General features: G+C 39.6%; 1 protein-coding gene across 10 annotated transcripts in view; it reads left to right on the forward strand.

The window, feature by feature from the left end:
* Nucleotides 1–17158, forward strand: part of ptprfa (protein tyrosine phosphatase receptor type Fa) — a 349532-nt gene that overhangs the window by 20536 nt on the left and 311838 nt on the right. For all 10 annotated transcript variants that reach the window (XM_008278153.1, XM_008278154.1, XM_008278155.1 and 7 more), the window contains exon 2: nucleotides 15716–15890. In XM_008278153.1, coding sequence (XP_008276375.1) covers nucleotides 15797–15890 — 94 coding nt within the window. In that variant the 5' untranslated portion in view covers nucleotides 15716–15796. The remainder of the gene's footprint in view (nucleotides 1–15715; nucleotides 15891–17158) is intronic.

Genomic DNA, 17158 nt, shown 5'->3' on the forward strand with positions numbered 1-17158 from the left:
CAAAGTCTATGCTTTAATAGTATGAGGCTTTTGATAAAGCCACCTTAAACAAATGTATCCATGCAAATAAGGTATTTCCAAAGAAGTTTAAGAGGAAAGATGGTATCAGTATTGGTATCGGTATCGGCAGATACTCAAAGTTGAAGTATCGGTATCGGAAATCAAAAAGAGGTATCAGTCCATCCCTAATAAAAACCCACAGTGTTATCAATATTTGGGGAAAAATGGTGACTTTACGTATTTTCCTCTTTACATTTTTAATTTGTTTTCATATTTGTCTCTTCTGCTCTGTGTGAACACAGCCTGCAGTTCAGCCAAAATTGTTTTTTTTTGTGACATGACTAATGGCCATAGGTTTTGGGGGTTCGTTAGCCTCTTCCATCCTGGAGGTTCCTGCATTGGGTCCAAGCCATATCTGTTGTTAAAATGCAACCTGCTGGTGTTTTGAGAAGGTTGCTGAGCGTGGCACACTCAATACAGAGTCTGCCTGTTATGCTCAATTTCTGCTGCATCATATTTATTACAGCTGCAGCTGAAGACTTTAGGAACAGGTTCAATAGCATCAGTGTTCACTGACTCATTAAGAGGCTCTTATTTACTCCTCTATATCAGAGAGAAGAAATTTAGATTTAATCTTTGCTGTTTTTTGTTTTTTTTTTAAATCTCACTGTGGCCTGATGATGGGAAAAGAAAGATTTATTGTTTTCTAACAGGCTCTGATTTGTGGCACTCAAGGTTTTTTGTTTTGGCCTCACAGTTGTTCAGCTGTTAATGACTGAATGTGGGTGCTTTTTCAGGCAGGAATTAAAGAGGTTAATGATCATCCGTTCAATGGCACATGTGTATCTTGCTTGAAAAGTGTCTAACCAGCTTGTAGCTTTCAGCTTTGATTTGTCCAGCCAGTGGTGTTGGAGACCCAGGATGAACCCCCACACCAGCACCTCCTCCCTCCATCCCAACTGAATAACTGCAGCCTTTATCTGCATGGACTTTGGACTTGAAGTAGAGAATGGCCTGACTAAGACACAGTAAAGGAAAGCTTTTAATGATGCACTAAGTCTGCGGGCTTTAGAACTCAGCAGAACTGCAGAATACTCTTTTATAGGTCGTGGCTTATCAGCAGCGCACAATGAAGCCATTCAGCAATGGCTCTCTCGCTCTGTCTCTCTGATTGTAGATCTGTCTTTTTTCTCCTCTTTTGTCAATTCTGACAACTCTGTGGATCGAGGAATCACGGCTGCAGTCATTTAAAGGACTAGATTCTAAAGGCAAGTCCCAAAGGCTCCCAAAGTCCCAAATCGCTAATCTGATAAGTTTTAAAGGAGCCACTGACAACACTAGTAGTTTTTTAAATTGTGATTGCAATTATGTTTTGCGAAGGTTATGTGGAAAAGGAAGTTCCTGAGTCAGAGGAACCAGAGCCCAATGAGCCAGTCATCAATAAGGAGCACTGTGCAGCTAGACGCAGAGTTAAATTTTGAAAAGCCGGTGACAGGTTTGCGTGCCATCATACTCACCAGGGTCAGCGGGTAAACATATATAGTGGAAATGGTGTTACAGTTTTACAAGACGGAGTCAAAACAAAGGTTACGACTGTGACCTTTGACAAGAAGACAATTACTGTTTCAGCAGAGAAGTTGTTGTTGTATCAGTCTGAGAAAGTTTACTGTGCAGTGAATGAGCCAAATTAAACTACATCTGTGAATATGTATCCCTGTTTCAGGACTTTAACCCCTAGAACCTGACAGACAGGCTTTGTGTCGAACTTTCCATCCCCCTTTTCACAGTTCCATTGCTCTCACGGTTTTCACTGCAGCGAGGTGTCGCATATTATGTCAAATGAAACCATGAAACCACACAACCTGACCTTTCAAATAATGTGCTTGTCTGTGTGACAAAGTGTAGGCAGGGAAAATAGTTTGGATTTGCACCAAGTTTAATCATAGAACTACTCGTGAACTCATTTTTGCATAGATGTGGTAGTATCTAGTTTAGTTTATGTCGTTGCAACATGTGATATCACAAGAAAAAGCGGAACTGGAATTGTGCATATTTTTACATACCAATGTAATGTAAGTATGAAGACAGACAAAACTTTTCATACTCCTACTTCTCGTTTGAGTAAGTCACGAAGTCCCCATCATTTCATAGCACAATGCATATCAAACATTTGTCTGGTTTGCCCCTTTTGACGATGCGCCTCCACAAGTAGGCTTCTGTACAATGAAGATATGAGTCAATAAAACAATAAAATGTTTTTCTGTTAGGCAGTTCATTCCACCATAATTGTTTTTATATTCTCAGGTTGCAAACAGTCTGCCCTGCGCAGTTATGTAAAATTATTTACTCTGCCAGCATTTTATGGTGAGATACATGTAAAACATAACAGTGCTGTAATACAAAATATTTTTCCTTAATATAAAGATTGATATAAAAAATAAATGTGCAAGTATTATCATCTCAAATGATGGAAGATCTAGATAGTCTAGACTGTCCTGGAAAAAAAACTAACAAGATATAGCATGTGTGGCTAGCCAGGATAACAACTTGAAAATAAAGGTAGCAAAGACAGATTAAAGTATGATCCTGAAAATAGGCTAGTGCTCATAGACTTGATCAAGGTGTTATAGAGCCCCTTAAATGGACTGTAATCATTTCCAGAGGGCCCTGATAGTTGCCTGTTCAAGAGAGCAAGTGAAGCACCTTCATACACTGCAGTGTACATGAATCAGCACCTCTCTAAAACGATAATCTTCATGCGGGTAGGATTTATTGCAGGGATGTTGGATTAGATTGCATTAGTTTCAGCTTGTGTTCAAGGGGACATGACAGGATGACATAATTAATAGAGCACCAGTAATTCTGATCTGTCATAGCATTTCATGACTACTGTGCGTATTTGTGTATATGTAGCAAGAGTTTTGCAATATTTAGACCTTTTTTAAAAAAAATATGTGGCAATTTTAAAATTTTGCATTTACATTCATTTAAGCCAAAATCTGACTTTAAAGCTAACAATTGATAAAGTGGAAAGTAAAAAAAATAAAATCCGTTATTTTAAGCAGTCACAGGCATATAAAAATTCAATCATTGCCTTAGAAATGACAAGTTTGGATGAACTACCTACCTGTCTAACAATCCAGTCTCACGGCAATTTGTGAAATAGTCACGAAACTTAATCTATTGTTTCGTGTCCTGGAACACGATTTGTCTGACTTTTTTGTGTTCCCCAGCACGAATTTCAAACCAATACATTTCAATTGGAATCATGTTTCGTGACTGGGACACGTTTTTCCCCCCTATTAGACAGCGCATATACTGTGATGTTTTTGTTGTTCTTTTCTTCCGACAGTCAGGCATTAACCAGTTTTACTCTTATGGCCCGTCCCCACTAATAACTATAGAGATCACTATACAGATGTGTGCGCCCACATTGACCAATGTTAACATTCTGGAAACACCTGTGTATAAGCTCTGTATTCATTCAAGAAAAGACAAAAAATGTATCCAGGCAGAGAGAAGCTGTTCTGAAATTGCTCTGAAAGTTATCCCAACAATATTGCTAACAGCAATTATCGTTTATTTTTGTTAAAATATAAGTGCTTTTGCTGTACTTGGGCTACATGCTTGTCGTTACTTTCATAAACGAATACAACTCTGAAAAGGACACATGCAGGAAAATGGCGACTGGAACATGTACTGTGATCGCAGCGATGGATAATCTGACTATTGTAACTGATGATGTAAAAAAATGTGATTTTACAAAGTATAGATATTTCAGTAATTACATTTTTTGCTTGTTTTCATTGTTTTTGAATTGAATTTGAAATTGAAAATTGAATTTCCCTTCTGGGATAAATAAAGTATTTTTCATTTTCTCGTCTGTTCTGTGTACACACAGTCTACAGTCCAGTCTAGTTCAGCCAAAATGTCCCTGAGATTTTGTCGCATGGCTGTTGGTTGCAGCTCAGTCAGTCATGCCGTCTCTGTTGTGGCAAGGTTATCTATCTATCTATCTATCTATCTATCTATCTATCTATCTATCTATCTATCTATCTATCTGTCTATCTGTCTGTCTGTCTGTCTGTCTGTCCAAATCTGGTTAGAGCAAAAGGTACATTTGTGAAATTCTTTTTAGTGAGACATGTGGAAAATATTTGATTTAAAGTTCTGATGTGGTTAGTTTTCCCGATAAAACAAAAAGTCACGTGTTTTGTTGAAAAACCTCTAAAAGAATCTCAGGATTCTTCACATATTTCCAGGTTCTCAGTCTGATAAAAAGTGTATTTATGGTGATTTCAAAAACATTCCATGCCTTACAGGCCTACAGTGAGTTTTGGGGTTCAGAAGGTTGACACACACATACAACATTTTGCTAAATGACAGTAATAGAAGTATATTAGATGTGTATTAGTTCCTTGTTGAGGTCAGGGGGTTACAGGTGGTGAGCTGCGCTGTCATCCCTTGCAGGAAAACCTTTATACACACTGTGTAGGTATTGCCACAGCTGTGCCAGTTTGGTGTCTTTATGACAGACTGCAGTCTGCAGTGAAAGGAGAAGCCAGGAGAAGGTGTGGTGACACCAATCCAGACCCACACAGTCCACTGCCTGCCTACTCAGTGATTTTCATATTACACCATGAACCTTCTTCTGTTGTCATAGTTTCTACAAATTCTTTCTTTGGAGTCTTGTAGATTTTCAAAATAACACAATAAAAGTAGTTAAGCACTCTGTCCTTCCTTTTGTAAAGCAGCTGTTATACAATCGTCTGCTTTGATGGATTCAGTGGAGATGAACTCAATGTGGCAGAAAGATTTTCACATTTTCATAGCAGCCTGTGGGCTCAGCTCCTAAGTTCAGGACTTAATATTACCAATGTATCTTAAAAACCCAAGTGAGACATTTCACGCGGCTGTAATTGATTTAATTCCTGTAGCTGAACGGTTTTGAAGAAGGTCTCACTAAATCTGTTTAATTTCAACCTTTTATTAGTAATGGATGGAAATATCTGATGTGTAACCACTGTACTGCTCTGTAACACAAGTGTGTGCTGGGAATGTGGTTTGATCTTGTTTGGTCGTCTCTGTAGATGGTGTAAAGCCACTTGCCTCCCCCTTGCTCTCCCTGACAAGCCTGATAGTGATAGATGCCACTCCTTTCTTGCTGATGAAGGGGAGACGTGTCCCTGTATATGGCACTCTGTCTGGGGAAGATGAGGCTGCCAGTAAACCACTGGGTCGCATTGTGATTGAGGAGCATCCTCATTTATTGCCTGCTGTGACCTTCCCTGTATGAGCTCACCAGCTGGGCTGCCCTGTGCCGCTCCCAGGGTGGGCTCTGGGTCTGGTCCTAAAAAAGAAGTCACAGTTGTAAAAGTCACTACATAGTAAGCACTATTTAGTCTCTTACTATGCACTGTTCCTCTTTTGTTTACTGGAAATGAACACTGACAGCATAAGCTAATCACTGAAGCTGTTAGATGTTGATACAGAAATATTGAAAACAGACAGGACTGTTTGCAGTTTTTTAAATAATTGTGCTCAGTTTCCCTATTCATCCGTACCAAGCTAACACTCTGAATCTGAAAGTATATTGTCTGTAAAATCACCAAAATTACATCATTTCATTACATTGGATTTTGGATTTTCCAGAAGTTGATCTAGTCATGTATAATGTGCCATTCTATTGAGAAACTTAATTAAATCTAAGTTTAAAATTGTGATATTTCTTCAAATTCACTTTATTCTCCGTGTCATCATCAAAGATTTAGGAAAAATAAACCGTTTACACCAGAATCCGTAAAAAAACACAAAATTGTGTGATGCAGCATGAATTACTTGATGATTGAAATCACTTCCACAAAGGTCTGTACGCATGAAAGTCAGATTTTAATGCAATTCAAAAAGAAATTTCACTAGGATGCTTTTGCCAGTGTTACATTATATGAGAAATATTCCAAAGGCATCACACCCCAAAGAAGTTTTCACAGTTATTTTTATTTATTTATTTTAATGTCACAAAATTATCCCAGTCATTATAAAATGGTTCTTGAGTTATTCAGTTCATTTGCTGAGAATTCCTCTGTTTTTTTCAAAACATTGCAGTGTCAATCCTTTCCAATATCATACTGTTCCAATGTGAACCAGATAGTTACAAATACGTTGAAGCTCACTGCAAAACTCTGCTGGGCTGTATGGGGGCATTATTGTAGCAAAACTATTTGTCCATGCGTATGGAGAGTTGTCTGTCTGTATCTCAATCCGTTCGTCCGAAGTGAGATTTGTCAATATGTAAAAGAAATTGGTAGTGTGAACTGGAATTTGTCTGTCTGTAATTAGGTATTCAAATGTGTAAAAAATCTGCTCGTCTGTCTTAAAATTTGTACATGTAGTAAGAGTTGTCAATATGTAGAAAGAGTTGTCAATGCATACAAAGGTATTAGAAGTTGAAAAATCTACGTATTCAAATACAAATGCTGAAAATACGGACAAATCACCAGTTACGTGTCGAGCGGCTTCACCATTGGCTGTCTTTGTACACATGACTTTTGCTACACTTCTGCCGTGAGAGAATCTGAAACTTAAGAGTATCTGAAAATAAGGGTTTCTGTGTCCTCAGCTCAGGCTCACAGGATCGTCCATTGTGACTGCTGCCAATCTGCTGCTCTGTACCTCAGTAGTTATCAGGCAGCGCTGTGCATCAGTCTTTGAGTGTACGTGACATTGTGAGGTAGGGTGCAGAAAACGATGGAGTCCCGACCACACACACTGAGTTCATGTTAGTGTTTTTTTTGCAGTTTTTATAATTAGTGAGGCAATTGTTGAGCCTTCTAAAAATATAATATTCCAGGTATAAGTGAACAAGTTACATCTGCTGAGTTTATGGGTCGCTGAGCAAAAACGTTCATGAAGTAGCACTGGCCTTAAAGAGTTTGCTTGTTTACATATACCTGTCGGTATTCATTCATTGTGCGGCGTACAAACAAGAGAGTGAAAAGACTGCTGTGTGTTTGCTTTAACAGAAACATGGCTCCATGACAACATACAGCTGGAGGGGACGACATTGTTCCGGGCGGACAGACAGGCAGCTCGCTCTGAACTGTTCCAGAGCAGCTGGACAGGGCTGCCTCACCTACCACAATGAATGATCACCAACATGCGTGATTTAGTTCTGAAGGATGATTTCTCTCAAAATATATTTATAATTTGAAAGGTTGATCCAAGGACGAGTCCACATAAAGTGCTACTTCATGTCCAATTACCTATAAAATTAAAGTTTTTGTTCCATACAAATAGTGCTTTTTAACCAACAAGTTGAGGTTTGAAAGGTTTATTCCAGATACTACTTATTACAATAATAACTTGGTTGCTGAGACTGGCATTTGGGCAAATGGTGTAATTAACTTACTTATTAACAGGTAAAATAATAATGGACTCTGCTGCTGTGGCCTGTGTGGTCTGTACATGTCAAACAGGACAGTTTGACAGGCTGAAAAAACATGAAACACAAGGACAACTCTTAAGGAAGAAGTATATATTTATTTATTCTATACAATAACATTTAATAAAAATAAAATCAACAACACACACAAAAACAAAACAAAAGTAAACTGGTCTTTTGACTCCCACCGCAGAATCTGTGATGTCACTTCCTCCTGAGACAGAGACAGACATTAACACACACATGTAGGTTTAACACTGATATATCTGATAAACTGGACATAAGTCACTTTTATACTTTGGCAAAACATATTTTATTTTGAACATTTCATGCCGATAAGCCCAGTTCTGAAGGGAGCACCACCTACTGACTGATTCGTGTCCCTTCTGTCTTCAGCTCTTTGTCCAGCTCTCTGCAAGATTCCTCCACTTCACTGTACTAATAGACAGACAACATGATCACTGCTGGCTTTACAGAAATATTGGAAACCCTTGGAAAGTTACATTCATCACCTCTGGTGCTCCATAATATGGGTAATAACACTACTATTAGTAAATAGTTGTAAAAAGGTTTTAGGGCATTGTGTGAATGTAAATAGTCCATCTGTTACCCTGACCTTTGATGGTCAACCGACCACAGCAGTAGACCTGCTCAGCCTCCTGGAAGGACACATCTTCCTGGACAGACAGGACATGTATGATGGCCTACCAAAAGAAAACGGTTCATTTTGAAACAATATAATTTAAATATAGCATTTTCCAGCAGAGCAGTCATGTTAGACAGGTATAACACAAGTAGCACCATGAAAGGCATGCTATGTGTTTAGCCTTTAAAAGTGCAGGAGCACAAACATGTATAAATATCAACTTCATCAGGTGGAACAACGCTGAGCAACAGGATGGGCAGTGGTAGTTGTCTCAGCATGTGGTGCACTTCCTCATTATGGGGATGACTCTGTTGAATTGTTATGTGCATCTTCAATTAAAGAGAGAACAGTTGGTCAGACTGAATCCGTTCATATCATTTTGCAAATATAAATAAACATAAATTAGGCCTAGTCCTAGAACTGGACGAAGACATTTAGAATGTTTTGTCCTGGCTTTAGTCTGTGTAATGATATAACTTCATACAGGCTGTACAGCAGACAGAGTGGATGTGGTACAGGAGGGCAGAATAATCCTACATCAGCACTGAGCGTTAAAAATGCTCAATGCCTCAACATTAAAAGACAATGATATCATGAAAAGAAGAACTATGAAAACACATGCTGTGGAGGAAAAGGTAGTTTGTACTGTTTAACAGGCCGTTTTTCCAGCAGACATTTGGACTAGTCCCAGGATGGACGTGTACAGGTAGCTGATGACTGAGCTCCATGAAGTTCTTCTAAACTCTGACAGAAGCAGCAGCATCACAGCAGGAGCTCTGCTCAGAGGAATGAAGCCAGAGTTGTTACACCTCTGCTTTCTCCACTGGGACAAGTTCAGATGGCTGCAGTGAACAACATGAAAGTTATTAACATGATTAGAATGTAAAACAATAATATAAACGGGTATCAACACTGAAGGTAATGACTGCTTCATGGAGTCATCATGACAGTCATCATTTCAGCACGCTTCTATCATCTGATCAAGTTTCATTAATGCCGTCTGGAGTTAATTATCATCATCTCTGAGCTCTGCTGCCCAAATCTCACTTTGACTCGGTTTAACAGACGTTCATTTGTTTTACCACGTTAAACTAATAAAATGATTCACAATCAGTACGTCATGACCATCCTCCATCATGGCGACAAATGCTGTTGCTTTCTTTAGCATCCAAATCGGCAGGTGACACCAACACCAGTGACCTGTCGGTGGGTCCTGAGAGCTCTGAACACACTCATACTGCTGCATCTGGGCTACAGCTAAATCGCGCATTTTGGCGATTACTCATTGTGGGAGGTGACGCAGGGCCCTGAGAGTGCAGCCCTGAGAGTGCAGACACACCTTTCTCCTATTCACTCCATCACATGCTCTTTACATTGTAACTTGATACTTTATTATAAATTACCCCCTGACACCTGAAAATCAATGCTTCAAGTCAAAGTTTCAGCTGCAACCACATGTTTACGGCACACGTTTGTAGTTTCATATAAAGATACAAGTGTTGCGTAACATTTAATCATGTTGTCCTGTGTTTTCTGGTGCCCCTGTGGTTTGGTTTGTCTGGTTTGGCTCTAATTCGTCATTAAAAATATGATTGGAACAACTTGTGACCATTTTTCTGATACAGGCTGTTCTTGCAGTGATTGGACAACATTGCAGATAAATATTGCAAGGTGTCTTTTAGGCTGCTGTGCTGGATGGGAGAAGTAATGTCTTGACAGACAGTACACAGGCAGAGTACAAACTCTTTTAATTTCCTTCTTCTTTCATTGCTTTTGCTTATGCTGATTTTTCTTCAAGATTTGTCTTTGTCGTTGTGTCCATTATTTAGGCACCCGACAAGCTAAAATGGAGCTCTAGAACAAAATAAAGATGTCATAGTCGAAAAAGTAATACAGGTCTATCAAACACTAAATAACATGGTGGAAGGCAGATTTTTAAATAAAGAAAGAAAAATAGCACAACTCAACCACACTGAAATATTTTACATACACTGCTCAATAAAACTGCCTCTATAGACTCCAATTCAAATCAATTGATAATTTTCTGTTTTTTTTTTTCCTTCCTCTATGACAGTAGATTGAATATCTTTAGGTTGTGGACCAAACAAGACATTTGAGGACATCATCTTAGGCTTGGAGAAACACTGACGTTTTTGGGTTAGGGTTAGGGTTAGGGTTAGGGTTAGGGTTACCACCTTTTTTTTGACATTTTATATTCAAATCAACTTTAACTAATCGATTAAATAATCAACAATGACAATAATCATTAGTTGCAGCTTGAGTGCTAGGTGTGGGAGGAGGTAGCAGCAGTTAGTTGGCTCTTCCATGCTGATTCACTGTACGGAGGTGAGAGGAAGCAACAGACCTTGAGGTATTTTCAGACAGCTAGTTTATACTTCTGCCTTCCATGATGGCAGCGCTGCTGATGGTTGGAGACAGAGGCCTGCTGCTCTCTTGGACATGCACTGCTGCCTGCTGTACCTGCCTGAGATGGTCATTGTGAAGCTTCTCCAACTTTCTGTAAGCTTTTTGTGTCACTATGACAACACTGAAACTCACACCATGTGGCCTTAAATACAGACAGGTGACAAATTAAAGGACAATACAGGTTGAATGCTGGACCCCTATAGGGAAGAGATCTGGTAGCTTTGTTACTCTGTGGGAGGCTTTTTGTTGCCATGGATTACGTCCATTTGTCCTCTTAAAGTGAAGAGTCACTGCAAATCAATAAAACAGTTGTCAGTGATTACCTTGATACTATGATGAAACATTTCTTTTCTGAAGGGAATGGTCTCTTACAGGATGATAATGCCTTCATCTACAGGGCACAAGGTCACTACCTTTTTTTTTTCTTCTAAAAATTAGAATCAGCTTTACTGAGCAAATACATTTACACATCCAAGGAATTTGACTTCTATAAAATAAAACACAGCTATTTAAACAAGGGCAGCAGGTTACAGAAGGAAAACGAGAGTTTACATACAACTACAGATGTGTAAAAGTTTAAAGTGATTTAGAGTTGCAGTGCAGACTTAAAGGGAACCAAAGTTTGGAGCAAAAGTACAATTATTAACAATAAATACAAAGTTCCTGGCACCTTATGTACATGAGGTAGGTGGACGATAGTGCAGTGGAACAGAGAGCAGCATTGCTGAGGAGGAGTATACTCAGGTATGTGATATACAATATATGTAGGGTTGGGATTCGAGAGTTCTTCCTGACTGATTTAAATATTTATCAGAGTGATGGCCTGTGGGGGAAAAAAAAAACAAAAGCCTGTGTCTGATTGTTTATGTGTTTCGTGCTTTGAAGTGTTGGAACAGGTTGTGTCCAGGGTGTGATTGCTCTGCAGTGATGTTACCTGTTCGTTTCCTTAATCTGGACAGAAATATGTTGGCTTTTTTATGCACTCCTGACTTTCAGTTGTAGTTTATCTCTACAGATGATATAAATACATGCTATCGCCTTCACAGTCACTCGGTCTCACCACAACTGAACACCTACAGGAGGTTTTGGACTGATGTGTTCAACAGTAATCTCTACCAGCACAAAAACACTAAATGAAGAAATATCTTGTGGGAGAATGATATTCACTCCCCTGGTAGACTTCAAACATGTGGAGAACCTATGTCAAGGTGCACTGAAGCTGTTCTGGTGGCATGTGGTGGCCCAACACCTGACTGTTGTTTTGCCTTTTAAAAATAAATATAGATAGTAAATTCTTTGAGGAATTACCTTAATCGGTGGGTTGAAGTCAGAGATGCTGTAGAGCTGTGGATGTGCTCTGATGACAGTGTTGTAGCAGCTGTCCTAACAGTGCTGCTGGCACACAATATCAAAGGTATGAAGAAAGGCTGTTGCAACAGGAAGTCCATGGGAGTCCAGCGCTTCGTCTCCTCCCAGCCTTCCTGTGACAACACTCCTCATGAAGTGTTGAGCTCACTGTAAATCGTCCCTAAACTTTCTCTGAATTTTTTCGGTGATACTTTCTGTGATTGTTCAGTCACACTGTGGGGAAACATTCAAAACATTTTTCTTATGTTTGAGTGCATTTGACATACAGGATACTAAAAGGCAGATAAACTGGCTGGATGTATCCAGTTCGAACTGTCGGCTGAGAGCATCTGCATGGATGGCGACGCTGACGAGATTCACGCCGCTCTAGGTTTCATTTGAGAAAGCAAGAAAATCAGGGGAAAATACAGTCTGCCCATTCTTCTCCCTCTGTGGTTTTCTTGTGTGCTGAGGCAGGAGGGAGTTTGTATCACTCTGATCCGTGAATTCACAGCACATCTCTGGTTTTGATGTGCAATCAGTGAAGTTGTGCAGACTCGGCTGTACTTGTGTTCCAGATGAATGCATCTCAGTACCCATGTGGACTCAGTGGAAACCACAAGAAGCATGTGCTTACTGCTTATTGTGAAACATAGAAGGCAGGTTTGCCTGTGGAGCGTGTTATTTTTGGTGATGGCAGGTGTTGGGGTGAATAAATCACTGTAGCTGCTCCGGTATATTTAAGTCATATTTTAGCAGAATTCTACTGGGGTATCTCCATTGCCTGGTACTTTAACACACTTCCCATATACCACTATGCCCTCTGCTTTTGGACTTGAGGTGAACCAGTCTGTTTCTTTTTTTTTACAGGGTTGATACTGATATTTAGTAATCAAGCAGATAATAAACACTATATAGACTATAGAGTGGTGACTATTGATAGAAAGAAGCAGCAAAAAAAGCATAGTTTTAACAGCGATCAGTCAAATTAAAAAAAAAAAAAAAAAAAATGCTGACTATCAGGTCTGATAATCCACCAGGCCCACAACTGATTATTGCTTGTTGCAGGTCACCCCCATGTTTTCTTTCTACTTTTAACGTCACAGAAACGCCAAATGACCAAAATTACTTTAAAAAGTAACAAAATATCATTAATAAAAGGCAACTGTAGTTCAGGTGCTTGAGCTGTGAAGTAATCCAAAAAATAATGCACATCCTCACATTAATGTGTGACAATGAAGTGTCTCTACGGTAGTGGTATGAATGCACCCAACATCTTTTCTGAAATTTTAGCACACCTATTTATGCTCCATCAAAATGTAACAAAAGCAATAATGAACATTCAGCAGTACGACTGGGAAAGATCATTTTGAATACGAGGCTAATACAATATAAAACTGTATTTTCCAGTTTCTTATTTTGCACTTGTGAAGACTTCTTTACAGCTGGTATTCAAGAGATGTAGCATGAGCATGTTTTTGTCATCATTTCATAGTTCATTTAATATGCAAAGGTTAATATGAGCTTCTGAAATAAATATAAGGTAGTGATGATGATACAGTTAGTAATTTAGCTGCAGTGTGTAAAAATAGACCACAGTGTAGGTATGAGTGAATCATATGCTGAATGCATGTCCCAGGTTTTGCATTGATTGTTTACTTATGCAGCTATTGATTTATGAATGAGCATATGGAGCACTGCAGGCCTGCTGGTGACTTCTGAGGATTTTTTCGTCCATGTTATTTTGAAAAGCTTTGCTGTATAATCAGTGAAGACCTTCAAATATGCATACTGATATGGAGGAGTGTGGAAGTTATGTATTGATTGCATGCATTAGTACTTAATTATATGTTTTATGTTTAGTTCTGATATGTACCTCTGTCAGAGTATAAACTTTGCGGTACCCTGCTGTATTTACTTATGGTGATCAAACATATATAAAACACATGTAGTTGGTGGATCTATCTTTGCTATGTGCACTGCTTTTTGTATTACACAAAATAGTACTGCAGAATTAGTTGAAGATGAATGACTCATTGTCCTACTTCATTCTGTGCTTTTTGAGACAATCTGTGATTTCAGTTGGGTCCCAGTCACATGTACATAGGCTAGAAATGCCAAGTGGTTCTAGTAGTTTCTAGTACTGTAATGCATTTAAGGTACGATGTGGCTTGCAGGTGAAACAATGCAAAGCACTTTCACATAGATGGTCTGCACTGCACTTATATAGCGCTTTTCTACCTTAGCAGCACTCAAAGCGCTTTACAATGTTTTCTCTTTCACCCATTCACACACCAATGGCTGCCATTGGGAGCAACTTCAAGTTCAGTGTCTTGCCCAAGGACACGTCGACTGTGGAGGGGGCAGGGATGGAACCGCCAACCTTACGATCAGAGGACAACCGCTCTACCACCTCATCATTTGTTCATAAGCTACAGTTTGTGGTGTTTTTCAATTGGTTGAAAAAGTCAGATGTGTTGCTTTAGCACAGACCAATGCACTGTCATCATCATCATCATCATCATCATCATCATCATCATCATCATCATCGTCATCATGCCCATGAATGCCGTCAGGCATGTAGGGCAGCAACAAAGGATCATCACTCATGTCTGTTCTGGGCCAGCTTCTGAATGGTTCCCCAGGTGTGCTCTAGGGTCTTGAGCTCCCTGAACGCATGCACTATGCATGTGATTTTTTTCCTACTCAACATGACGTTATCCAAACATTGAATAAATGATCTATTTCAGTGGACTAGTTCTTCACCTTCTGCTGCAGACATTTGATTTTACCCACTTGCACATAGCTGTATATCTTCTATTCTGGGCTGTAGCCGCAATATCCAGGAAAGTTTTGCGCAGGCTGCCACTACAGGGGTGCATGTGCAGCAGCATGACGGCTTCCCAAATATCTCAGTTGCTCCCCGGTGGCTGGCAATTGGTTTCGGAAATGCTCAATTTGATATGCAATGGAGTTTTTTTATGAGTAAAGCATTTTAAATGTCATTATTGCAATCGGTCGTATTCATTTCATTGCATGAAGCCAAAATTGTGATTGAGACTAAAATTTGAATAACTCTGCAGCCCTTGTTCTTAGTGGTTTGAAGAGGCTTTGGCACAGCCATGTACCTTTCCCATTGCCAAACTAAAGCCTCAGCCTCATGAATATCTACTGTTAGCTCAACACCAGTTCAACTGTGACTTAGGATGAAGGCACTGGTTTTCCAGCTGGATAGCTGCTGTGTGGGACGAATGTGACAGAGAATGTTAAAATACTTAAAGACATTAAATCATATATTTCTCTTTATTATAATTAAGATGTTTTGGGGGAGGGCGGCAAGGCGCAGTGGTTAGCATTGTTGCCTCGCCACAAGAAGGTTGCTGTTCGTGTCCCTGTGAGGACACCCAGGATCTTTCTATGTGGAGTTTGCACGTTCTCCCCGTGCAGCGTGGGTTCTCTCCAGGTTCTCCGGCTTCCTCCCACAAGGTCCAAAAACATGTTGAGGTGAATTGGTGATTCTAAATTGTCCATAGGTGTGAATGTGAGTGTGCATGGTTGTCTAAGCGTAGCCCTCCGATAGAGTGTGTCCCCTGCCTTCGCCCTAAGTCAGCTGGGATAGACTCCAGCCCCCCTGTGACCTTAATGAGGATTAAGCGGTGTATAGAGGATGGATGGATGGATGGATGGATGAATATTTTGGGGGAAAAAGAAACAGTCAGCAAATGACAGTTTTATATCACAAATATGACACATCAAACCCACCAGATGTTTACAACACAAAGTGACAAATTTAATTCACAGAAGTGAGCCTCTACCAGACTTCTGTATTAACATAAGTTGTCATCTTTCTCCAGGTGTCACTCTGTGAACGTGTGAGCTCATAGCCAATTAACAGCAGCGTCGGGACCAGCGGAGAGCGAACCAACAGTCAGACCATGGACCTTAGATTCAGACAGCTGTCGCTTCTCAGCAGGGCAGCTCTTCATCTCCTGCTGCTGGCCAGACTGGTGCTGCCTTCTCACACAGAGAGTGAGTACTCATAATAGCCACAACACTTAGAGCTCAGTCCACATGTTAACAGCTTTACTGACAGGTAGGATCCATTAGCTGCAAACACAGCTTTCAAATGGAGCTTTGGTATGTGACTGAAATACAACATCAATCACTTCTTTCTGATTACAAAAGCATCACTGAGAAAATAGCTATTGTCAACCTTTTTCTGCATCCAAAGATGTTCTTTGCAGGATGGATGTAATGCTGAGATTTCCTGTGCTTCACATTAGTTTGGATTTTGTGTTTTTTTTTTTTTTTGGAAAAGACTCGCTTTTGATTTTATTCCAAGGTTTTTCACAACAGTCATATTCACAGACAAAAGCCACTCATCACACTGTTGTTTCACTGCACTATCACCCCATCCTCCTATTGTACTGCTACACAAAGCCAAACACCTTTCCCATTCACACTCATTGTTTTAAAGTTAGTGTCAGCAAAGAGGTGAAGTGATGCTGAATGTCACTTATCGGACTAAATGCTCTAAAGTTTGAGAGTTTCTTTTACTTTTATGTTTAAAGAGTATGTAAAGCAGTCAGCATTAACAGCCAGACAAAAGTTGTAAATTGTTATCTTTTGCATTGTATCAGCACTTTTAGGCATCTTTAGAACCAAATAGAGTTTATGTGAAATTAAAACTTGGGGGTCCATGTTCACAAGTCCCTGTGACATTTAAAGGTCTCATATTGTGCCCCTTTACCCTTTTTTTCCCTTTTCAAATTAATCACAATCCCACATGCTCACATGCTCCCACAGCGCCTTTTTCAGTTTTTCAGCTCAAAATCCTAAAATGATGGTTCATTTGTTAATGACTGTATAAGCTCCGGTTTTAGGGCTGTTTTGAATGGGCTGTTTTAAAATCAATGAGATGCTGCTGTAATGGCCACCTTCAGGAAAAAGACACTGTCCTTGGTAAAAATAAATAAATCTTACTCACTTGTAAGCTGGAATGCTAACTAGTAGTGGGGGGCTTTAGGTATGACAGAAGTAAATATCTTTGGATTTTAACAGCTTCTGTTTTCAAACCCCCAAGTGTATAACGACCACAAAATGCAAAAAAGCCATGTTCATCATATGAGACCTTTGAACTACATATGACTTAAAATCCAGCCCTCCAACCAAACCTTACCCAGGACTATGTCATAGAGTCACAGACAACATACAGTTGTCTTTTTAGAAGCCTTTAATCTTGATCCTCTCGACATATTTACTGTACAAGCACCACAAATGAAGAATAAATGATCAAA

Source organism: Stegastes partitus, unplaced genomic scaffold (genome assembly GCF_000690725.1).
Source record: "Stegastes partitus isolate 25-593 unplaced genomic scaffold, Stegastes_partitus-1.0.2 Scaffold117, whole genome shotgun sequence".
In the NCBI taxonomy this organism is placed as follows: Eukaryota; Metazoa; Chordata; class Actinopteri; family Pomacentridae; genus Stegastes; species Stegastes partitus.